The 25321-nt window shown below is 43.9% G+C and overlaps 2 protein-coding genes across 2 annotated transcripts in view; one reads left to right on the top strand and one right to left on the bottom strand.

Moving 5' to 3' along the window:
• Positions 1-1276: 1276 nt before the first annotated feature.
• LOC121648502 lies at positions 1277-5289 on the bottom strand. Its single transcript, XM_041998684.1, has 4 exons — positions 5059-5289; positions 3487-3662; positions 1986-2055; positions 1277-1715 (listed from the first exon to the last, which is right to left on the bottom strand). Coding segments are annotated over exons 1-4 (687 nt in total). The 5' UTR covers positions 5061-5289.
• Positions 5290-7006: 1717 nt separating this feature from the next.
• The window catches only part of apba1a (amyloid beta (A4) precursor protein-binding, family A, member 1a), a 32435-nt gene continuing 14120 nt past the window's right edge, over positions 7007-25321 (top strand). Inside the window, exons 1-2 of the mRNA XM_041998683.1 lie at positions 7007-7459; positions 7590-8168. Of these exons, the coding sequence (XP_041854617.1) occupies positions 7007-7459; positions 7590-8168 (1032 nt within the window). The remainder of the gene's footprint in view (positions 7460-7589; positions 8169-25321) is intronic.

Below are 25321 nucleotides of genomic sequence, written 5' to 3'. Positions count from 1 at the left end.
ATCTAGAACAAGACAAGATTTACTACAGAATAACAGGCAAGGCAAATGACCATCTGGCAGGGAAGCAGACATTGAGGAGGGATTATATAGGGTGATGAACAGGTGAGGAGAGTGAACGCTGATGAGACCCAGGTGGAGCAGATGAGCCTGATTGCGTGAGCTGCAGGCAATGCAGGCCAGTCCTCATGACAGAACCCCCCCCTCAAGGGCCGGCACCCGACGGACCACCAGGCATGCCCGGACGAGAGCGATGGAAAGCCAGGATCAAGGAGCGATCCACCACAAACCGGGAAGGGATCCACGACCGCTCCTCCGGGCCGTAACCCTCCCAATCCACCAGATACTGCACCCCGCGGCCCCGCCGCCGGGAACGGAGGATGCGTCGTACAGAGTAGACCGGACCCCCAGCAACGAACCGGGAGGGAGGAGGGGGCCTGGAGGAGGGAGCCAAAGGCGACAGAGACACAGGCTTGACCCTGGATACATGAAATGTAGGGTGAACACGGAGTGTACAGGGCAGACCAAGGCGCACAGCCACCGGGTTGATGATCCGCACTATAGGGAAGGGGCCGATGAAACGGGGAGCCAATTTACGGTTCTCTAACCGCAGAGGAAGGTCCTTGGTGGAGAGCCAAACCTTTTGACCAACCCGATAACCAGGGGCAGGAACCCGACGCCTGTTGGCCGTCCTAGAGTACACAACGGAGGAGGTCATCAGTGCCCGACGAGCCCGCCGCCAGACCCGTTGGCAGCGCTGGGCTGCAGCATGGGCCGAAGGGACTCGAGCCTCCCGGTCCTGAACCTGGAACACAGGGGGCTGGTAACCGTAGACAACATAGAATGGAGACAATCCAGTGGCGCTGGAAGGCAAAGAGTTCAAGGCATATTCCACCCATGACAGGTTCTGGGACCACAAAGCCGGATCCTGCTCGCACAACATGCGCAGTTTAGTCTCTACCTCCTGATTGGCCCTCTCAGTTTGGCCATCCATCTGGGGATGAAAACCAGAAGACAGGTCCACCTTGATTCCCAGGAGGGCGCAGAACTCGCTCCAAAAGCGGGAGATGAACTGAGGACCCCGATCGGAGACAATACTGGCCGGAAGTCCATGGAGGCGGAATACTTCCTTTGAGAGGATGAGCCCGAGTTCCTTTGACGTGGGAAGTTTCGGGAGCGGAACCAGATGAGCCATCTTGGAAAAGCGGTCTACAATAGTGAGCAGAACAGTGAAATTGTCAGAACGAGGAAGACCAGTAACAAAATCCATGGAAATATGTCACCAGGGCCGATTAGGTATGGGCAACGGACGCAGCAACCCCATAGGCGGACGACGAGAAGACTTTGCCTGGCAGCAGTGCCGACAGGCCAGCACATAGTCCTTGACATCCCTAGCCAGCTTGCCCCACCAGAACCGATCACGAACCACAGACAACGTCTTGCTGACCCCTGGATGACAATACAGGCGTGAGTTATGGCAGAAGGACAGGACATCAGAGACCAGCTGTCCAGGAACAAAAAGGCGGTCTCTGGGACACTGAGCTGGTACCGGGTGTTGCTGATGTGACGCCATCACCAACTGCTCGATTTCGGTCCTGGTCACGAACAAACGAACGGAGGGCGGCAGGATGTACTCTGGTTGATCCTCAATGTGGTCGTCCTCCTGGGAATCATGGATCCGAGACAGGGCATCCGGCTTCACATTTTTGCTCCCCGGCCTGTAAGACAGGGAGAAATCAAACCGGCCAAAAAACAGAGCCCACCTGGCTTGTCTGGGGTTTAGTCGTTTTGCCGTACGCAAGTACTCCAAATTTTTATGGTCGGTCCAGACAATGAATGGTTTGGCGGCCCCTTCCAACCAATGCCGCCATTCCTCCAGAGCCAATTTAACAGCCAACAGCTCCCGGTTGCCCACATCGTAGTTTCGCTCTGCGGAAGACAGACTCCTGGAATAAAAAGCACATGGGTGAATCTTGTTGTCAGCGTACCTCTGGCTGAGAACTGCCCCTATGCCGGTGTTAGATGCGTCAACCTCCACAATGAATTGCCGGGATGTATCTGGGGAGAAAAGAACCGGGGCGGTGGTGAATAAAGTCTTAAGACATTGAAACGCACTCTCCGCCTGTTCTGACCAGGTGAATCTGTTTTTGGTGAACGTGAGAGCGTGTAACGGAGAAGCGATGGAGCTGAAATTCCTAATAAAACACCTATAAAAGTTGGCGAATCCAAGGAAGCGTTGCAGTTGTTTCCGATTAAGTGGCGTTGGCCAATCGGCAACAGCTTTTACCTTGGCTGGGTCCATGGATACACCGTCCGGGGAAATTATGTGCCCAAGAAACGAAGTTGACCGACGGTGGAATTCACATTTCTCTGCTTTAACATATAGATTGTTCTGTAACAGTCTAAGTAACACTGTGCGGACGTGTTCTTGGTGGGACTGAATGTCCTTGGAAAAGATCAGGATGTCATCCAGGTAGACAAAAACATATTGACCAACCATGTCCCTGAGGACGTTGTTCACTAGCGCCTGGAAGACTGCAGGCGCGTTGGATAACCCAAATGGCATGACAAGGTATTCATAATGCCCTGAGGGTGTGTTGAATGCGGTTTTCCATTCGTCTCCTTCTTTGATGCGAACAAGATGATAAGCGTTTCTAAGATCTAGTTTGGTGAAGAATGTGGCCCCCTGGATCTGGTCGAACGCGGTATTCATGAGAGGCAGGGGGTAACGATTCTTAACAGTTATGTCATTGAGTCCCCTATAGTCGATGCAGGGTCGTAAGGAACCGCCTTTCTTTTCTACAAAAAAAAATCCGGCTCCTGCTGGGGATGAGGAAGAGCGAATAATCCCTGCTTGAAGGGATTCCTCAATGTATGTAGTCATAGCCTGGTTCTCAGGGCCGGACAATGAATACAACCGTCCCCTAGGAGGGAACGTTCCTGGTAACAAATCTATGGAGCAGTCGTAAGGGCGGTGAGGTGGAAGAGACGTTGCACGGTGCTTGTTAAAGACCTCCCTGAGGTCGTAGTAAACTGGGGGAACTTCAGCCAGATTAGGATAATCATCAATCCCAGCCCTTGAGTTCCTGGGTGAAGGAGCAGCGGTACGAAGACATGTGGATGAACAGTCTGGTGACCATCCCAATATCTCCTTTCGGCTCCAGTCTATGTGAGGATTATGCTTAGCTAGCCATGACGCTCCAAGAATGACTGGAACCACAGGGGAGTGTATTAATAGAAATGAGACAAATTCGTGATGGTTGCCCCCGATAACCAGCTCCAGGGGAACAGTCTCTTGAGTAATGTGGTGTAGGACATGTCCATCTAATGCTATCACCTTTACGGTCTTGGACGTGGCACGAGTTGCAAGGTTGAGTTCTTTAGCCAGCCCGATGTCAAGAAACTCTGTGTCAGCCCCTGAGTCAATGAAAACGGACAAAGGTCTTGTCATGTCTTTTAATGTCAGTTGCGCTGTGATGGAAAACATACCCGAGGTCTCCGATGACTGCCGTTGACTCAGTAGGCTCCTTGTATCTCCTACTGGGTCTGGTCTTTTTACTGGACACCGGTGAGCGATGTGCCCCATCCCGCCACAATAAAAACACAGTCCTTCCTTGTACCGCCTTTCTTTCTCTGTGAGGGATAGACGGGTCCGACCAAGCTGCATCAGAAAATCAGATCAGAAAATCAGAAATACTTTATTAATCCCTTGCAGGGAAATTCATGTTTTCAGTACAACCCATCCAAGACTAGACAAAACAACATATAACACAAACAGGAACAGGCAGACTGACGGAGCAGCCGTTTCTACAGCGCTCCTTGTCTTAGATATAGGTGAAAGGTAACATTAGGGGAGTAAGATGTAGCTGGAGAGGATAAAAAAAAGGCATCTCCACACTGGGCCTGAGGGCCCATTATTGAGATACAAAAAACACTCCTCAGTACATAAAGAACATAACTCAGACAATCACAACATCAGAAACACGTGGCGGGGGAGGAGAGGGGTCTCCCATCACAGCAAGTGCAGACGCAGCTGCATTCTCTGAGCGCGTCCAATCAACCCACTGCCCGGGAGTGGAGGGAGGTGGGAAGGACAGCCCAGGCAGTGAATAACGGGGAGGTGTATCTGTAGTGGTGTACTTGAGTGTGGAGCGTGTGTGTGCGTAGAAGTGAGCATATGAACTCTGTCCCAGTTCTCCCTCACAGTCTCTGCCGCCTGATGATAGTGGGCATCCTTGGGAGCTGATCCAGGTTAAAGTCCATCGCCCATGAGGAGGGTGGGGGTAGGATGGGGGGACTGAGCATCCGTCAACAAAACATTCCAGGGAACTTTAAACCAGCCATCCAAGGCCAGTACAGGGAGCCGAATTTGATAACAGCATTTGTTTTGGTTCAGGCCAGAGCTGTTTCGTCTGCCTTGAGTCTCTCAGTGGTCCCACTGGCGACTCCAATCATCCGAATTTGTGGGTCAATTTCCATCCAGCCGAGCCGACAACTTCTCCAAGTTGGTGACCATCTTACGTACAAGCTCAGAAATCGCAACCAGTTTGCCATCCAGAACTTGAATAGCCTCCAGTTTACGATTCAGCTCCTGCACCGCCAAAGCCTGATTGTTCATAGCTCGACACACACCAGCACAGAAATCCGGCAGCTTGCCAGTGACTGCCGACAGTGTCCGAATTTTGCGATATGCCAGGAAACCGCCCGCTCCAAACAGCAGAAACCCAGTTATCATGAATCCGAATGTATAGATGTCTTCAGCGTCCTCAACAGAAAGGATCGACAGACACATGACTTTCCACACTCCCCAGGAATCCATCACATATCCAGCCGAAAACGTTCCGCCAGGACAAGCAGGCTCCCCTACGCCTGTTTTCCGGTTCGAATAAATTTGGTCGATTGCATTTAGGGACCAGCTGATCAAATCCATATCTCAAGATTTGAGTTTCAGAAAGAAATGCAGAGAGAGGCTCAGAGAGATGACAGGACAGTAGCAGGGCAGAGTGGGAGAGGGAGGGAGAAGAAAAGCGTCTGCCTCGGTTGAGAGCCGGAAGAGATAAAATGGGTTCCCCGACGTCAGAAAGGGAGGCTGAACCGGAAGCGGAAGTGGGCGGGTCATGTGCCGGCTTGCTCCAGGTTTCGGATTGGCGATTCCGGCGAAGAAACCTCCTCTCCCCATGCCACTCCTGTAACCGGAGATCGATCCGCGTAGCGAGGACCTCCAGTTCAGCCAGGTTCTTGGGAGCGTCCCGGGTGGCCAGCTCATCTTTTATTTCCTCCGCCAATCCCTGGTAGAAGGCGTCGCACAATGCTGCGTCATTCCAGGAGCTTTCTGCAGACAGAGTGTGAAAATCAATAATATATTCAGTCACACGTTTATCGCCTTGCCTCAGTGTCAGAAGTCTGCGTGCCGCTTCTCTCTCGGGCAACACAGGATCGAAAACCCTAATGAGGGCTGTAGAAAAGTCTCTGAAAGAGTAACAAATTGCTGAGTCATTCTGCCACTCCGCCGTGCCCCAAACCTTCGCTTTTCCCGAAAGCAGGGAAATCATATAGGCGACCTTGGCCCGATCTGAGGGGAACGATGATGGCTGGAGTTCAAACTGGATCTCACATTGGGTCACAAACGGACGACACTGAGAACGTTGTCCTGTGAACACCTCTGGTGGAGCGAGGCGTGGTTCTGGGGGTGGCCGAGTCTGATGCATGGAGGTAACCGTGGAGGAGTGAGAGGTCGCAGCATCGGGAACACCTGCGGATGTGGAGAGGTTAGTCATCATGGTTAAAAGATCTTGCATGTTAGCTTCCAACTTGGTGATTGATGTCTCGACACAAGAACGCCATTCGTGTGTAGGCGACGGGTCCATGTTGGCCAGATGGTACTGTAATGATCGTTTCAGGAAGACCCGGAAATTCAGTCCACACGGTGATGAGTTAACAGTTTTAATAGATGCAACAAAGCAGCTAACGGGCGGCAGGTGTGGCAACCAGGTCCAGGAAGAGGGGCTAGGCAGATAGCGGAGGTCGGTCCAGAAAAAGGTCTAATCCAGGTAGGCAGAGTTCAGGATAGCCCGGCAGGGAGCAGGCAATCGGGAGTCCGTGAGAGGCAGCAAGGTCAAATCCAGGTGGGCAGAGTTCAGGATAGTCCGGCAGGGATCAGGCAATCGGGAGTCCGTGAGTGGCAGCGAGGTCAGCGACAGGGATCTAGAACAAGACAAGATTTACTACAGAATAACAGGCAAGGCAAATGACCATCTGGCAGGGAAGCAGACATTGAGGAGGGATTATATAGGGTGATGAACAGGTGAGGAGAGTGAGCGCTGATGAGACCCAGGTGGAGCAGATGAGCCTGATTGCGTGAGCTGCAGGCAATGCAGGCCAGTCCTCATGACAGGTACTATAACATGACGCAGGTATACGGTACATTATGGTACTATAACATGACGCAGGTATACCGTACATTACGGTACCATAACATGACACAGGTATACGGTACATTACGGTACCATAACATGACGCATGTATACCGTACATTACGGTACTATAACATGACGCTAGTATATGGTACATTACGGTACCATAACATGACGCAGGTATACGGTACATTACGGTACTATAACATGACGCAGGTATATGGTACATTACGGTACCATAACATGACGCAGGTATACGGTACATTACGGTACTATAACATGACGCTGGTATACGGTACATTACGGTACTATAACATGACGCAGGTATACCGTACATTACGGTACCATAACATGACGCAGGTATACGGTACATTACGGTACTATAACATGACGCAGGTATACGGTACATTACGGTACCATAACATGACGCAGGTATACGGTACATTACGCTACTATAACATGACGCAGGTATACCGTACATTACGGTACCATAACATGACGCAGGTATACGGTCCATTACGTTCCAGATCCAGATCACATGATCGTCTCTTTTCTGTCTCCAGCTGACTTTGTCCTGATGATGATGCTGGACTAAAATGCTTCTTGACATCAAGCAGATCAACATGAACTTCCAGGAGACGGATCAGGATGTGGTGAAGAACACCGATGCCCTGAAGCTCGACCCCAGCAGCCGGTCCTGTAACCCTGGCAACCAGCAGAGATGCTGCAGATGTTCTGATGCTGGAGGACCAGGCCCTCTGGGGGAGTCCTGTTATCACAGACAAGGGGATAGAGATGTCCAGACCAGGGTCCAGCTGCATGGGTTCAGATGTTCAACAGAACAGGGACAACGGCTGCAGCATGGAGGTCCAGGAGATCCAGGAGGTACAGAGGAGGACCATGGACTCCAACTAGAGAGGATGGATGCTGAGCATCTCCTGACCCTGCGGAGGCCTCAAAGAGAAGAAGCAGCAAAAGAAATGCTCAACGCCGGCTGCTCCACCTACATGTACACCCAGAACCTCATCTGGTCTGGAGAAACTTCCAGGGTCTTCATGGACCAGAACCCAGAAAGTTCTGCTGGACCTGAAACCTTCATGACACCGTATCCGATGAATTCTATTAACCAGGAACTCTGTGATGCGCCAGCATTACTTTCATGTGCCACAGGTGGTATAGACTCTGGAACGGAGGCGAAACCTCCTGCAGATCCAGACCCAGACCAGAAACCCCCATCAAAGGGAGGCAGTGGGCTCCCGTTTACACAACTACAACGGACACTCCAACAGCGAGTCGGGCAGCCCAGAGAAGGACGCAGATCTCGCTCCATACCCAAACATCAGTAACTGTGACCAGGAGGACCGGGAGCAACAGGAGGACCAGGTTGTCTCTGGGCCGAAAGAAACTCGAATCTCACACCTTCTAGACAAAGATGACCCTTCTCTGCAGAGGGAAAAGCTCCAACCTGAGACTGAGACCTCCAAAAACAAGGACCATGAGGCTCCAGGTCCATGGACTTCTTCCAGACTCCAGACCAGGAATCCTTCAGAAGAGCCTGGACCTCTGAGGAACCATCAGGGGAAGAAAGATTCCATATCTCTGGCTATCAACGACATTAAGGAGGCCATAGAGGAGGTGAAGACCAGGACCGTCAGGTTTCCTTACACAGCTGATGAACCGAATGAACCGGTCTGGGTGATGAGGCAGGACCTGGACCAGAACCCAGAATGCGACCTGGAGCCTCCTCCTGAGACTCACGTAAGTACCAAAAACTCCTCTGAGAGTTGGGTCCACTTCCTCTATACCAGGACTTCATCATCTTCATCATCATCATCATTATCACCATCATCATCATCAGCAGCAGCTTCGTCATCTTCATCATCACCATCATCATCATCAGCTTCATCATCATCATCATCACCATCATCAACAGCAGCAGCTTCGTCATCTTCATCATCATCATCACCACCATTATCACCATCATCATCAGCAGCGGCTTCATCATCGGCGTCATCTTCATCATCATTATCACCATCATCATCAGCGGCAGCAGCAGCTTCATCATCGGCGTCATCTTCATCATCATCATCAGCAGCAGCTTCATCATCATCACCATCATCAGCAGCAGCAGCAGCAGCTTCATCTTCATCATCATCACCATCATCATCAGCAGCTTTGTCATCTTCATCATCATCATCACCGCCATTATTACCATCATCATCATCAGCGGCTTCATCTTCATCTTCATCATCATCACCATCATCAGCAGCAGCAGCAGCTTCGTCATCTTCATCATCATCAGCAGCAGCAGTAGCAGCTTTATCATCATCATCCTCACCACCGTCGTCTTCCTCATCATTATATATATGAATTAAAGTCATATGAGAAGTTGAATCCGGCTGATGAATGATGGCTTTGGATCGGTACTTGGTTCTGTACCAGATCTCGGAGGAACCAGAAGCTGGATTTTATCCAGATAACTTTGGGGTTAACTCGGGGTTTTCCCTTCTTACCGGGTAAATCACCATGGTAACCTATGCTGAATGGCTAACCAGCTCCAGACCAGGTTCTGTTCTGGATCAGAGGTGAATGAGTACAAAAGCTCCACCTCCTGACCAATCAGATCTCTTGGAAAATGCCCCGCCCATTCTTAGACCATCCTGTCCAGGGTGGTGGTGGACGGTGAGAGGAGGAGTTTTTAGGGACAGACGCAGAAATGAAGGCTGGTCTCAGAGCTGTGAAGAATGTTTCTGTCCTGGTTCTGGACTTGTTCCCGTTTAGCTCCACCAGGGCTGGTCTGAGATCAGGAGCTTCATAATGACGCTCACACACGGCAGAAGACCTGGATATAAAGGAAAGGAAGGAACTGAGGAAGCTCCGCCCCAAACGGAGTGATGTCCGTTTATATTGTCCGATTAATTAGTGTTGAATGATTTTACTAATTTACGCTTTAACGGCGTCTGCAGTTTTCTGCCAGCGTTCCTTTCTGGCTGTTGCTACGGCAACAGTGCTGCCTCTGGCCTGGATGATGTGTTTACATTCTTCATATTTCCTCAAGAATAATAGTCAGCTGCTCCGCGGTGAAGCAGCTGCTCTGCAGGGTTTCTCTGTGATTGGTCAGACGCTGCAGACTCCGCCCCTTTTATGTGAGCACTCTGATCTAGATGGAGAACCCTGGGTTGAATTGATAACCAGCTTTGTGGTACCGCTGACCAGGTAGCAGAGATATCCGGTATGTTAGTCCTGCTTCCTGGTTTAGGACTCTGGTGTTGTTTTCTTGGTTCTGCTGAACCTCATGATTTATTCACAGATTGCTCAGCTTAAATATTTCAGAGAGGATCCAATAACAGATGGCAACTGCTGCTTCTCTAAACATCACAACAAACTTTTGACTGGTTATGCACACACACACACACATACACACACACACACACACACACACACACACATATATATATATATATATATATATATATATATATATATATATATATATTAGGCTGTCAACTGATTTAATCAGATTAATCATGATCAATCTCGACTGCCTGAAATTTGCCTGTTTTTACTGCATTGTATCAGCAGAACGAGCCGATGCTACAAATATTTCCTGTTAACTTCTCTTGGGTAAACTTCAGATGTCCCAGGGTCAGTAAATGCAGCATGTAATGTGCTTCTATATGTTGTTCTGCATCATCTCTACTATGTTCTAGATCATAATTCAGAAATCATCCAGCTTCATCTCACCAATCGTCTCCATGGTGATAGTTTCTGCCTAAAAGCAGCAGATGGGACGACTGACCAGCCGACATTGATGAAGAAACTCTGATAAAACTGATGATCTGGATAAAAACAGCTTTTTCTTTTTATCATTGAAGTGTGTTTGTGCAGCCGTGATAAAAGTCCTACAGCAGCTTCACCCAAAGTAAACACCTGCTGATAAAACACATCATTGGCTGCTTGTTTCACTAGTTTTTATTCACGTTTTTACATCAGATGATCACTTTAGTTGTAATAATCAGTTCAATATTTCATAAAATCTGGACATAAAAAGGTCTCATCTGTGCCCCCCTTTTCCTGGTCAGTGCTCCTGGCCCCCCATCAGAACTTTTCTAGACCCGGCCCTGCATAGCTGGAGCAGAAACCCTGCCTACCACCAGCAGCTACTGTTAGAGAAGGTCCTGCCAACAACAAGACTTTGGGGTAAATATGTGACGGTGTGAACCATGAACGCTAGTTTCCTCCTTCTCAGCTGATCCATAAACACACGCAGCAAGAGAGAAAAGCCGATCAGCTGATCACCGACAGCCGCCATGATTCACGGAGCAACATGAGAGGAGAGGGAGGAAGCAGCTGCTGCACAAACAGAGAGACCAGAGATCCTCTAGAGCAGCCATGATGGTGCAGAACGCAGGATGAGTTAAAAAAGAATAAAATACAGAAAAAGTTCAGGTGTGGTTCATCTTTTCCATCTCTCCACGTCCTGCCGTCACAATGGAGAAATGACGGAGGTATGGGGCTCGTCATGCGGTAAAAATATTAATGCAATGAATGACATAAATTAGTTATCGCCATTAACCCGTTATTTTTGACAGCCCTAATTATATATATGTATATATATATATATATCTGAGACGGTCCTGGTTTCTGAAACGGGTCCCGGTTTCTGGAACAGTCCTGGTTTCTGGGTCCTGGTTTCTGGGTCCTGGTTTCTGGATCAAGTCCCAGTTGCTGGAATGGTCCTGGTTTCTGAGTCCTGCTTTCTGGATCGAGTTCCAGTTTCTGGAATGGTCCTGGTTTCTGAGTCCTGCTTTCTGGATCGAGTCCCAGTTTCTGGAATGGGTCCTGATTTCTGGAACGGGTCCCTGTTTCTGGTTCCTGGTTTCTGGAACGGGTCCCAGTTTCTGGATCGGGTCACGGATTCTGGGTCCTGGTTTCTGTAACGGTCCTGGTTTCTGGGGCCTGGTTTCTGGAACTGGTCCTGGTTTCTGGAATGGGTCCCGGTTTCTGGGTCTTCGTTTCTGAAACAAATCCCGGTTTCTGGAATGGGTCCTCATCTCTGGAACAGGTCCCGATTTCTGGATCCTGGTTTCTGGAACGGGTCCAGGTTTCTGGAACGAGTTCTGGTTTCTGGGTCCTGGTTTCTGGAACGAGTACTGGTTTCTGGAATGGGACCTGATTTCTGGAATGGGTCCCGTTTTCCGGGTCCTGGTTTCTGGAACGGGTCCCGGTTTCTGGGTTCTGGTTTCTGGAACGGGTCCTGGTTTATGGAACAGTCCTGGTTTCTGGGTCCTGGTTTCTAGAACGAGTCCTGGTTTCTGGAATGGGTCCTGATTTCTGGTTCCTGGTTTCTGGAATGGTCCTGGTTTCTGGGTCCCGGTTTCTGGAACGAGTTCTGGTTTCTGGGTCCTGGTTTCTGGAACGAGTCCTGATTTCTGGAATGGGTCCCGCTTTCCGGGTCCTGGTTTCTGGAACTTTCCTGGTTTCTGGGACGTGGTTTCTGACATTTGTTTTATATAAACAACATTATGTGCACGTGTGTGTATCTCTGTATGTATTTGTGTGTGTGTGTGTGTGTGTGTGTGACATATTGGAAAAGCTGTGGATGAGATGATGTCACAGTGTGAGAGAGAAGCTGTTTCCATAACGACAGCTGCCCGTCTCAGGTGTCAGCAGGTAATACCTGAGCAGGTGAGTCTGTCTCAGTGTGAATCGTGGCTTCTTCCTGTGGAGGCTGAGCTGCGTGTGACTGGAATTATGGAAAACTTCTGGATGTATCAGATGGAAAAACTGGAGGAGGAAGAAGCCAAGCGGCAGTCAGAGCAGCGGAATCAAACGGAGGTCTGTTTCCTTTCTGACCCGTCTCTCCTTCCTGGGACGCTCTGACGTCCCGTCCTCCGTCTGATTAGACCTGACCTAACGACTATTCTGATGGTCGATTAGTTGACTATTAAAACGACGAGTCAACCAGTATAAACCAGTCTGTAGCAGCTTTTAATCCCAGTATAAACCAGTCTGTAGAAGCTTTTAATCCCAGTATAAACCAGTCTGTAACAGCTTTTAATCCCAGTATAAACCAGTCTGTAGCAGCTTTTAATCCCAGTATAAACCAGTCTGTAGAAGCTTTTAATCCCAGTATAAACCAGTGTGTAGCAGCTTTAAATCCCAGTATAAACCAGTCTGTAACAGCTGTTAATCGCACTATAAACCAGTCTGTAGCAGCTTTTAATCCCAGTATAAACCAGTCTGTAGAAGCTTTTAATCCCAGTATAAACCAGTCTGTAGCAGCTTTTAATCCCAGTATAAACCAGTCTGTAGCAGCTTTTAATCCCAGTATAAACCAGTCTGTAACAGCTTTTAATCCCAGTATAAACCAGTCTGTAGCAGCTTTTAATCCCAGTATAAACCAGTCTGTAAAAGTTTTTAATCCCAGTATAAACCAGTCTGTAGCAGCTTTTAATCCCAAAATAAACCAGTCTGTAGCAGCTTTTAATCCCAGTATAAAACAGTCTTTAGCAGCTTTTAATCCCAGTATAAACCAGTCTGTAGCAGCTTTTAATCCCAAAATAAACCAGTCTATAGCAGCTTTTATCCCAGTATAAACCAGTCTTTAGCAGCTTTTAATCCCAGTGTAAACCAGTCTGTAGCAGCTTTTAATCCCAGTATAAACCAGTCTGTAGCAGCTTTTAATCCCAGTATAAACCAGTCTGTAGCAGCTTTTAATCCCAGTATAAACCAGTCTGTAGCAGCTTTTAATCCCAGTATAAACCAGTCTGTAGCAGCTTTTAATTCCAGTATAAACCAGTCTGTAACAGCTTTTAATCCCAGTATAAACCAGTCTGTAGCAGCTTTTAATCCCAGTATAAACCAGTCTGTAGCAGCTTTTATTCCCAGTATAAACCAGTCTGTAGCAGCTTTTAATCCCAGTATAAACCAGTCTGTAGCAGAGTTTTATCGCAGTATAAACCAGTCTGTAACAGCTTTTAATTCCAGTATAAACCAGTCTCTAACAGCTTTTAATCCCAGTATCAACCAGACTGTAGCAGAGTTTTATCGCATTATAAACCAGTCTGTAACAGCTTTTAATTCCAGTATAAACCAGTCTGTAACAGCTTTTAATCCCAGTATAAACCAGTCTGTAGCAGAGTTTAATCGCAGTATAAACCAGTCTGTAGCAGATTTTAATTCCAGTATAAACCAGTCTGTACCAGCTTTTAATCCCAGTATGAACCAGTCTGTAGCAGAGTTTTATCGCAGTATAAACCAGTCTGTAACAGCTTTTAATCCCAGTATAAACCAGTCTGTAGCGGCGTTTAATTCCAGTATAAACCAGTCTGTAACACCTTTTAATGGCAGTATAAACCAGTGTGTAGCAGCTTTTAATCCCAGTATAAACCAGTCTGTAACAGCTTTTAATCGCAGTATAAACCAGTCTGTAGCAGCTTTATTCCCAGTATAAACCAGTCTGTAACAGCTTTTAATCCCAGTATAAACCAGTCTGTAGCAGCTTTTAATCCCAGTATAAACCAGTCTGTAGCAGCTTTTAATCCCAGTATAAACCAGTCTGTAGCAGCTTTTAATCCCAGTATAAACCAGTCTGTAGCAGCTTTTAATCCCAGTATAAACCAGTCTGTAACAGCTTTTAATCCCAGTATAAACCAGTCTGTAGCAGCTTTTAATCCCAGTATAAACCAGTCTGTAACAGCTTTTAATCCCAGTATAAACCAGTCTGTAGCAGCTTTTAATCCCAATATAAACCAGTCTGTAGCAGCTTTTAATCCCAGTATAAACCAGTCTTTAGCAGCTTTTAATCCCAGTATAAACCAGTCTGTAGCAGCTTTTAATCCCAATATAAACCAGTCTGTAGCAGCTTTTATCCCAGTATAAACCAGTCTTTAGCAGCTTTTAATCCCAGTGTAAACCGGTCTGTAGCAGCTTTTAATCTCAGTATAAACCAGTCTGTAGCAGCTTTTAATCCCAGTATAAACCAGTCTGTAGCAGCTTTTAATCCCAGTATAAACCAGTCTGTAGCAGCTTTTAATCCCAGTATAAACCAGTCTGTAGCAGCTATTAATTCCAGTATAAACCAGTCTGTAACAGCTATTAATCCCACTATAAACCAGTCTGTAGCAGCTTTTAATCCCAGTATAAACCAGTCTATAGCAGCTTTTAATCCCAGTATAAACCAGGCTGTAGCAGCTTTTAATTCCAGTATAAACCAGTCTGTAACAGCTTTTGATCCCAGTATAAACCAGTCTGTAGCAGAGTTTTATCGCAGTATAAACCAGTCTGTAACAGCTTTTAATCCCAGTATAAACCAGTCTGTAGCAGAGTTTAATCGCAGTATAAACCAGTCTGTAGCAGCTTTTAATTCCAGTATAAACCAGTCTATACCAGCTTTTAATCCCAGTATGAACCAGTCTGTAACAGCTTTTGCTAGCAGTATAAACCAGTCTGTAGCAGCTTTTAATCCCAGTATAAACCAGTCTGTAACAGCTTTTGCTAGCAGTATAAACCAGTCTGTAGCAGAGTTTAATCGCAGTATAAACCAGTCTGTAGCAGCTTTTAATTCCAGTATAAACCAGTCTGTACCAGCTTTTAATCCCAGTATAAACCAGTCTGTAACAGCTTTTAATCCCAGTATGAACCAGTCTGTAACAGCTTTTAATCCCAGTATAAACCAGTCTGTAGCAGCTTTTAATCCCAGTATAAACCAGTCTGTAGCAGCTTTTAATAGCAGTATAAACCAGTCTGTAGCAGCTTTTAATGCCAGTATAAACAAGTGTGTGTCAGCTTTTAATCCCAGTATAAACCAGTCTGTAGCGGCTTTTAATTCCAGTATAAACCAGTCTGTAACAGCTTGTAATAGCAGTATAAACCAGTCTGTAGCAGCTTTTAATCCCAGTATAAACCAGTCTGTAACAGCTTTTAATACCAATATAAACCAGTCTGTAGCAGCTTTTCATCCCAGTATAAACCAGTGTGTGGCAGCTTGTAATCCCAGTATAAACCAGTCCGTAGCGGCTTTTAATCGCAGTATAAACCAGTCTGTAGAAGCTTTTAATCCCAGTATAAACCAGTCTGTAGCAGCTTTAATCCCACTATAAACCAGCCTGTAACAGCTTTTAATACCAATATAAACCAGTCTGTAACAGCATTTAGACCCAGTATAAACCAGTCTGTAGCAGCTTTTAATCCCAGTATAAACCAGTCTGTAACAGCTTTTAATCCCAGTATAAACCAGTCTGTAGCAGCTTTAATCCCAGTATAAACCAGTCTGTAACAGCTTTTAATCCCAGTATAAACCAGTCTGTAACAGCTTTTGCTAGCAGTATAAACCAGTCTGTAGCAGCTTTTAATCCCAGTATAAACCAGTCTGTAACAGCTTTTAATCCCAGTATGAACCAGTCTGTAACAGCTTTTAATAGCAGTATAAACCAGTCTGTAGCAGCTTTTAATGCCAGTATAAACAAGTGTGTGTCAGCTTTTAATCCCAGTATAAACCAGTCTGTAGCGGCTTTTAATTCCAGTATAAACCAGTCTGTAACAGCTTTTAATAGCAGTATAAACCAGTCTGTAGCAGCTTTTAATCCCAGTATAAACCAGTCTGTAACAGCTTTTAATCCCAATATAAACCAGTCTGTAGCAGCTTTTAATCCCAGTATAAACCAGTGTGTGGCAGCTTGTAATCCCAGTATGAACCAGTCTGTAGCGGCTTTTAATCCCAGTATAAACCAGTCTGTAGAAGCTTTTAATCCCAGTATAAACCAGTCTGTAGCAGCTTTAATCCCACTATAAACCAGCGTCTAACAGCTTTTAATACCAATATAAACCAGTCTGTAACAGCATTTAGACCCAGTATAAACCAGTCTGTAGCACCTTTTAATCCCAGTATAAGCCAGTCTGTAACAGCTTTTAATCCCAGTATAAACCAGTCTGTAGCAGCTTTAATCCCAGTATAAACCAGTCTGTAACAGCTTTTAATACCAATATAAACCAGTCTGTAGAAGCTTTTAATCCCAGTATGAACCAGTCTGTAGCAGCTTTGATCCCAGTATAAACCAGTCTGTAACAGCTTTTAATCGCAGTATAAACCAGTCTGTAGCAGCTTTTAATCCCAGTATAAACCAGTCTGTAGCAGAGTTTTATCGCAGTATGAACCAGTCTGTAGCAGCTTTTAATCCCGGTATAAACCAGTCTGTAACAGCTTTTAATAGCAGTATGAACCAGTCTGTAGCAGCTTTTAATCCCAGTATAAACCAGTGTGTGGCAGCTGGGAATCCCAGTACGAACCAGTCTGTAACAGCTCTTAATAGCAGTATCAAGCAGTCTGTAACAGCTTTAAATCCCAGTATAAACCAGTCTGTAGCAGCTTTTAATCCCAATATAAACCAGTCTGTAGCAGCTTTTAATCCCAGTATAAAACAGTCTTTAGCAGCTTTTAATCCCAGTATAAACCAGTCTGTAGCAGCTTTTAATCCCAGTATAAACCAGTCTGTAGCAGCTTTTAATCCCAGTATAAACCAGTCTGTAGCAGCTTTTAATCCCAGTATAAACCAGTCTGTAGCAGCTTTTAATCCCAGTATAAACCAGTCTGTAGCAGCTTTTAATCCCAGTATAAACCAGTCTGTAGCAGCTTTTAATCCCAGTATAAACCAGTCTGTAGCAGCTTTTAATCCCAGTATAAACCAGTCTGTAGCAGCTTTTAATCCAGTATAAACCAGTCTGTAACAGCTTTTAATCCCAGTATAAACCAGTCTGTAGCAGCTTTTAATCCCAGTATAAACCAGTCTGTAGCAGCTTTTAATCCCAGTATAAACCAGTCTGTAGCAGCTTTTAATCCCAGTATAAACCAGTCTGTAGCAGAGTTTTAATCGCAGTATAAACCAGTCTGTAGCACCTTTTAATCCCAGTATAAACCAGTCTGTAACAGCTTTTAATCCCAGTATAAACCAGTCTGTAGCAGCTTTTAATCCCAGTATAAACCAGTCTGTAGCAGCTTTTAATCCCAGTATAAACCAGTCTGTAGCAGCTTTTAATCCCAGTATAAACCAGTCTGTAGCAGCTTTTAATCCCAGTATAAACCAGTCTGTAGCAGCTTTTAATCCCAGTATAAACCAGTCTGTAGCAGCTTTTAATCCCAGTATAAACCAGTCTGTAGCAGCTTTTAATCCCAGTATAAACCAGTCTGTAACAGCTTTTAATCCCAGTATAAACCAGTCTGTAGCAGCTTTTAATCCCAGTATAAACCAGTCTGTAACAGCTTTTAATGCCAGTATAAACCAGTCTGTAGCAGCTTTTAATCCCAGTATAAACCAGTCTGTAACAGCTTTTAATCGCAGTATAAACCAGTCTGTAGCAGCTTTTAATCCCAGTATAAACCAGTCTGTAACAGCTTTTAATCCCAGTATAAACCAGTCTGTAGCAGCTTTTAATCCCAGTATAAACCAGTCTGTAGCAGCTTTTAATCCCAGTATAAACCAGTCTGTAGCAGCTTTTAATCCCAGTATAAACCAGTCTGTAGCAGCTTTTAATCCCAGTATAAACCAGTCTGTAACAGCTTTTAATCCCAGTATAAACCAGTCTGTAGCAGCTTTTAATCCCAGTATAAACCAGTCTGTAACAGCTTTTAATCCCAGTATAAACCAGTCTGTAGCAGCTTTTAATCCCAGTATAAACCAGTCTGTAACAGCTTTTAATCCCAGTATAAACCAGTCTGTAGCAGCTTTTAATCCCAGTATAAACCAGTCTGTAGCAGCTTTTAATCCCAGTATAAACCAGTCTGTAGCAGCTTTTAATCCCAGTATAAACCAGTCTGTAGCAGCTTTTAATCCCAAGATAAACCAGTCTGTAGCAGCTTCTAATCCCAGTATAAACCAGTCTGTAGCAGCTTTTAATCCCAGTATAAACCAGTCTGTAGCAGCTTTTAATCCAGTATAAACCAGTCTGTAGCAGCTTTTAATCCCAGTATAAACCAGTCTGTAGCAGCTTTTAATCCCAGTATAAACCAGTCTGTAGCAGCTTTTAATCCCAGTATAAACCAGTCTGTAGCAGCTATTAATCCAGTATAAACCAGTCTGTAACAGCTTTTAATCCCAGTATAAACCAGTCTGTAGCAGCTTTTAATCCCAGTATAAACCAGTCTGTAGCAGCTTTTAATCCCAGTATAAACCAGTCTGTAGCAGCTTTTAATCCCAGTATAAACCAGTCTGTAACAGCTTTTAATCCCAGTATAAACCAGTCTGTAGCAGAGTTTTATCGCAGTATAAACCAGTCTGTAGCAGCTTTTAATCCCAGTATAAACCAGTCTGTAGCAGAGTTTTATCGCAGTATAAACCAGTCTGTAGCAGCTTTTAATACCAATATAAACCAGTGTGTAGCAGCTTTTAATCCCAGTATAAACCAGTCTGTAACAGCTTTTAATCCCAGTATAAACCAGTCTGTAGCAGCTTTTAATCCCAGTATAAACCAGTCTGTAACAGCTTTTAATCCCAGTATAAACCAGTCTGTAGCAGAGTTTTATCGCAGTATAAACCAGTCTGTAGCAGCTTTTAATCCCAGTATAAACCAGTCTGTAGCAGCTTTTAATCCCAGTATAAACCAGTCTGTAACAGCTTTTAATCCCAGTATAAACCAGTCTGTAACAGCTTTTAATCCCAGTATAAACCAGTCTGTAGCAGCTTTTAATCCCAGTATAAACCAGTCTGTAGCAGCTTTTAATAGCAGTATAAACCAGTCTGTAGCAGCTTTTAATCCCAGTATAAACCAGTGTGTGGCAGCTTTTAATCCCAGTATAAACCAGTCTGTAGCAGCTTTTAATCCCAGTATAAACCAGTCTGTAACAGCTTTTAATACCAATATAAACCAGTCTGTAGCAGCTTTTAATCCCAGTATAAACCAGTCTGTAACAGCTTTTAATACCAAGTATAAACCAGTCTGTAGCAGCTTTTAATCCCAGTATAAACCAGTGTGTAGCAGCTTTTAATCCCAGTATAAACCAGTCTGTAGCAGCTTTTAATCGCAGTATAAACCAGTCTGTAGCAGCTTTTAATCCCAGTATAAACCAGTCTGTAGCAGCTTTTAATCCCAGTATAAACCAGTCTGTAGCAGCTTTTAATCCCAGTATAAACCAGTCTGTAACAGCTTTTAATACCCAGTATAAACCAGTCTGTAGCAGCTTTTAATCCCAGTATAAACCAGTCTGTAACAGCTTTTAATCCCAGTATAAACCAGTCTGTAGCAGCTTTAATCCCAGTATAAACCAGTCTGTAACAGCTTTTAATCCCAGTATAAACCAGTCTGTAGCAGCTTTTAATCCCAGTATAAACCAGTCTGTAGCAGCTTTTAATCCCAGTATAAACCAGTCTGTAACAGCTTTAATCCCAGTATAAACCAGTCTGTAACAGCTTTTAATACCAGTATAAACCAGTCTGTAGCAGCTTTTAATCCCAGTATAAACCAGTCTGTAGCAGCTTTTAATCCCAGTATAAACCAGTCTGTAGCAGCTTTTAATCCCAGTATAAACCAGTCTGTAAGCAGCTTTTAATCCCAGTATAAACCAGTCTGTAGCAGCTTTTAATCCCAGTATAAACCAGTCTGTAGCAGCTTTTAATCCCAGTATAAACCAGTCTGTAGCAGCTTTTAATCCCAGTATAAACCAGTCTGTAGCAGCTTTTAATCCCAGTATAAACCAGTCTGTAGCAGCTTTTAATCCCAGTATAAACCAGTCTGTAGCAGCTTTTAATCCCAGTATAAACCAGTCTGTAGCAGCTTTTAATCCCAGTATAAACCAGTCTGTAGCAGCTTTTAATCCCAGTATAAACCAGTCTGTAGCAGCTTTAATCCCAGTATAAACCAGTCTGTAGCAGCTTTTAATCCCAGTATAAACCAGTCTGTAGCAGCTTTTAATCCCAGTATAAACCAGTCTGTAGCAGCTTTTAATCCCAGTATAAACCAGTCTGTAGCAGCTTTTAATCCCAGTATAAACCAGTCTGTAGCAGCTTTTAATCCCAGTATAAACCAGTCTGTAGCAGCTTTTAATCCCAGTATAAACCAGTCTGTAGCAGCTTTTAATCCCAGTATAAACCAGTCTGTAGCAGCTTTTAATCCCAGTATAAACCAGTCTGTAGCAGCTTTTAATCCCAGTATAAACCAGTCTGTAGCAGCTTTTAATCCAGTATAAACCAGTCTGTAGCAGCTTTTAATCCCAGTATAAACCAGTCTGTAACAGCTTTTAATCCCAGTATAAACCAGTCTGTAGCAGCTTTTAATCCCAGTATAAACCAGTCTGTAGCAGCTTTTAATCCCAGTATAAACCAGTCTGTAGCAGCTTTAATGCCAGTATAAACCAGTCTGTAACAGCTTTTAATCCCAGTATAAACATTTCTGTAGAAGCTTTTAATCCCAGTATAAACCAGTGTGTAGCAGCTTTAATCCCAGTATAAACCAGTCTGTAACAGCTTTTAATCCAAGTATAAACCAGTCTGTAGCAGCTTTTAATGCCAGTATAAACCAGTCTGTATCAGAGTTTTAATCGCAGTATAAACCAGTCTGTAGCAGCTTTTAATCCCAGTATAAACCAGTCTGTAACAGCTGTTAATCGCACTATAAACCAGTCTGTAGCACCTTTTAATCCCAGTATAAACCAGTCTGTAGCAGCTTTTAATCCCAGTATAAACCAGTCTGTAACAGCTTTTAATCCCAGTATAAACCAGTCTGTAGCAGCTTTAATGCCAGTATAAACCAGTCTGTAACAGCTTTTAATCCCAGTATAAACATTTCTGTAGAAGCTTTTAATCCCAGTATAAACCAGTGTGTAGCAGCTTTAATCCCAGTATAAACCAGTCTGTAACAGCTTTTAATCCAAGTATAAACCAGTCTGTAGCAGCTTTTAATGCCAGTATAAACCAGTCTGTATCAGAGTTTTAATCGCAGTATAAACCAGTCTGTAGCAGCTTTTAATCCCAGTATAAACCAGTCTGTAACAGCTGTTAATCGCAGTATAAACCAGTCTGTAGCAGCTTTTAATCCCAGTATAAACCAGTCTGTAACAGCTTTTAATCGCAGTATAAACCAGTCTGTAGCAGCTTTTAATCCCAGTATAAACCAGTCTGTAGCAGCTTTTAATGCCAGTATAAACCAGTCTGTAGCAGCTTTTAATCCCAGTATAAACCAGTCTGTAACAGCTTTTAATCCCAGTATAAACCAGTCTGTAGCAGCTTTAATCCCAGTATAAACCAGTCTGTAACAGCTTTTAATCCCAGTATAAACCAGTCTGTAGCAGCTTTTAATCCCAGTATAAACCAGTCTGTAGCAGCTTTTAATCCCAGTATAAACCAGTCTGTAGCAGCTTTAATCCCAGTATAAACCAGTCTGTAACAGCTTTTAATACCAATATAAACCAGTCTGTAGCAGCTTTTAATCCCAGTATAAACCAGTCTGTAGCAGCTTTTAATCCCAGTATAAACCAGTCTGTAGCAGCTTTTAATCCCAGTATAAACCAGTCTGTAACAGCTTTTAATACCAGTATAAACCAGTCTGTAGCAGCTTTTAATCCCAGTATAAACCAGTCTGTAGCAGCTTTTAATCCCAGTATAAACCAGTCTGTAGCAGCTTTTAATCCCAGTATAAACCAGTCTGTAACAGCTTTTAATCCCAGTATAAACCAGTCTGTAGAAGCTTTTAATCCCAGTATAAACCAGTCTGTAGCAGCTTTAATCCCAGTATAAACCAGTCTGTAACAGCTTTTAATACCAATATAAACCAGTCTGTAGCAGCTTTTAATCCCAGTATAAACCAGTCTGTAGCAGCTTTAATCCCAGTATAAACCAGTCTGTAGCAGCTTTTAATCCCAGTATAAACCAGTCTGTAGCAGCTTTTAATACCAATATAAACCAGTCTGTAGCAGCTTTTAATCCCAGTATAAACCAGTCTGTAGCAGCTTTTAATCCCAGTATAAACCAGTCTGTAGCAGCTTTTAATCCCAGTATAAACCAGTCTGTAGCAGCTTTTAATCCCAGTATAAACCAGTCTGTAACAGCTTTTAATCCCAGTATAACCAGTCTGTAGCAGCTTTTAATCCCAGTATAAACCAGTCTGTAGCAGCTTTTAATCCCAGTATAAACCAGTCTGTAGCAGCTTTTAATACCAGTATAAACCAGTGTGTAGCAGCTTTTAATCCCAGTATAAACCAGTCTGTAACAGCTTTTAATCCCAGTATAAACCAGTCTGTAGCAGCTTTTAATCCCAGTATAAACCAGTCTGTAGAAGCTTTTAATCCCAGTATAAACCAGTCTGTAGCAGCTTTAATCCCAGTATAAACCAGTCTGTAACAGCTTTTAATACCAATATAAACCAGTCTGTAGAAGCTTTTAATCCCAGTATAAACCAGTCTGTAGCAGCTTTAATCCCAGTATAAACCAGTCTGTAGCAGCTTTTAATCCCAGTATAAACCAGTCTGTAGCAGCTTTTAATCCCAGTATAAACCAGTCTGTAGCAGCTTTTAATCCCAGTATAAACCAGTCTGTAGCAGCTTTTAATCCCAGTATAAACCAGTCTGTAGCAGCTTTTAATCCCAGTATAAACCAGTCTGTAGCAGCTTTTAATCCCAGTATAAACCAGTCTGTAGCAGCTTTTAATCCCAGTATAAACCAGTCTGTAGCAGCTTTTAATCCCAGTATAAACCAGTCTGTAGCAGCTTTTAATCCCAGTATAAACCAGTCTGTAGCAGCTTTTAATCCAGTATAAACCAGTCTGTAGCAGCTTTAATCCCAGTATAAACCAGTCTGTAGCAGCTTTTAATCCCAGTATAAACCAGTCTGTAGCAGCTTTTAATCCCAGTATAAACCAGTCTGTAGCAGCTTTTAATCCCAGTATAAACCAGTCTGTAGCAGCTTTTAATCCCAGTATAAACCAGTCTGTAGCAGCTTTTAATCCCAGTATAAACCAGTCTGTAGCAGCTTTTAATCCCAGTATAAACCAGTCTGTAGCAGCTTTTAATCACAGTATAAACCAGTCTGTAGCAGCTTTTAATCCCAGTATAAACCAGTCTGTAACAGCTTTTAAAAGCAGTATAAACCTGTCTGTAACAGCTTTTAATCCCAGTATAAACCAGTCTGTAGCAGCTTTAAATCCCAGTATAAACCAGTCTGTAGCAGCTTTTAATCCCAGTATAAACCAGTCTGTAGCAGCTTTTAATCCAGTATAAACCAGTCTGTAGCAGCTTTTAATCCCAGTATAAACCAGTCTGTAAGCAGCTTTTAATATCCAGTATAAACCAGTCTGTAGCAGCTTTAATCCCAGTATAAACCAGTGTGTAGCAGCTTGTAATCCCAGTATAAACCAGTCTGTAGCAGCTTTTAATCCCAGTATAAACCAGTCTGTAGCAGCTTTTAATACCAGTATAAACCAGTCTGTAACAGCTTTTAATACCAGTATAAACCAGTCTGTAGCAGCTTTTAATCCCAGTATAAACCAGTCTGTAGCAGCTTTTAATCCCAGTATAAACCAGTCTGTAGCAGCTTTTAATCCCAGTATAAACCAGTCTGTAGCAGCTTTTAATCCCAGTATAAACCAGTCTGTAGCAGCTTTTAATCCCAGTATAAACCAGTCTGTAGCAGCTTTTAATCCCAGTATAAACCAGTCTGTAACAGCTTTTAAATCCAGTATAAACCAGTCTGTAGCAGCTTTTAATCCCAGTATAAACCAGTCTGTAGCAGCTTTTAATCCCAGTATAAACCAGTCTGTAACAGCTTTTAATCCCAGTATAAACCAGTCTGTAGCAGCTTTTAATACCAATATAAACCAGTCTGTAGCAGCTTTTAATCCCAGTATAAACCAGTCTGTAGCAGCTTTTAATCCCAGTATAAACCAGTCTGTAGCAGCTTTTAATCCAGTATAAACCAGTGTGTAGCAGCTTTTAATCCCAGTATAAACCAGTCTGTAACAGCTTTTAATCCCAGTATAAACCAGTCTGTAGCAGCTTTTAATCCCAGTATAAACCAGTCTGTAACAGCTTTTAATCGCAGTATAAACCAGTCTGTAGCAGCTTTTAATCCCAGTATAAACCAGTCTGTAACAGCTTTTAATCGCAGTATAAACCAGTCTGTAGCAGCTTTAATCCCAGTATAAACCAGTCTGTAGCAGCTTTTAATCCCAGTATAAACCAGTCTGTAGCAGCTTTTAATCCCAGTATAAACCAGTCTGTAGCAGCTTTTAATCCCAGTATAAACCAGTCTGTAGCAGCTTTAATCCCAGTATAAACCAGTCTGTAACAGCTTTTAATACCAGTATAAACCAGTCTGTAGCAGCTTTTAATCCCAGTATAAACCAGTCTGTAGAAGCTTTTAATCCCAGTATAAACCAGTCTGTAGCAGCTTTTAATCCCAGTATAAACCAGTCTGTAACAGCTTTTAATACCAATATAAACCAGTCTGTAGCAGCTTTTAATCCCAGTATAAACCAGTCTGTAGCAGCTTTAATCCCAGTATAAACCAGTCTGTAGCAGCTTTTAATCCCAGTATAAACCAGTCTGTAGCAGCTTTTAATCCCAGTATAAACCAGTCTGTAGCAGCTTTTAATCCCAGTATAAACCAGTCTGTAGCAGCTTTTAATCCCAGTATAAACCAGTCTGTAACAGCTTTTAATCCCAGTATAAACCAGTCTGTAGCAGCTTTTAATCCCAGTATAAACCAGTCTGTAGCAGCTTTTAATCCCAGTATAAACCAGTCTGTAACAGCTTTTAATCCCAGTATAAACCAGTCTGTAGCAGCTTTTAATACCAGTATAAACCAGTCTGTAGCAGCTTTTAATCCCAGTATAAACCAGTCTGTAGCAGCTTTTAATCCCAGTATAAACCAGTCTGTAGCAGCTTTTAATCCCAGTATAAACCAGTCTGTAGCAGCTTTTAATCCCAG

This window comes from Melanotaenia boesemani, chromosome 11, assembly GCF_017639745.1.
Source record: "Melanotaenia boesemani isolate fMelBoe1 chromosome 11, fMelBoe1.pri, whole genome shotgun sequence".
Lineage (NCBI taxonomy): Eukaryota > Metazoa > Chordata > Actinopteri > Atheriniformes > Melanotaeniidae > Melanotaenia > Melanotaenia boesemani.
This window is presented reverse-complemented; position numbering and strand designations above follow the sequence as displayed.

Bases quoted from the DNA above. Each gene is read 5' to 3' on its own strand.
- LOC121648502 (XM_041998684.1), bottom strand. The intron at 2,056-3,486 runs GTATGTTTTCCA...TTTTCTCCCCAG, and splicing joins GCAGTCATCGGAGACCTCGG to ATACATCCCGGCAATTCATT. The intron at 1,716-1,985 runs GTACGCTGACAA...CCTGTCTTACAG, and splicing joins GGGGCAGTTCTCAGCCAGAG to GCCGGGGAGCAAAAATGTGA.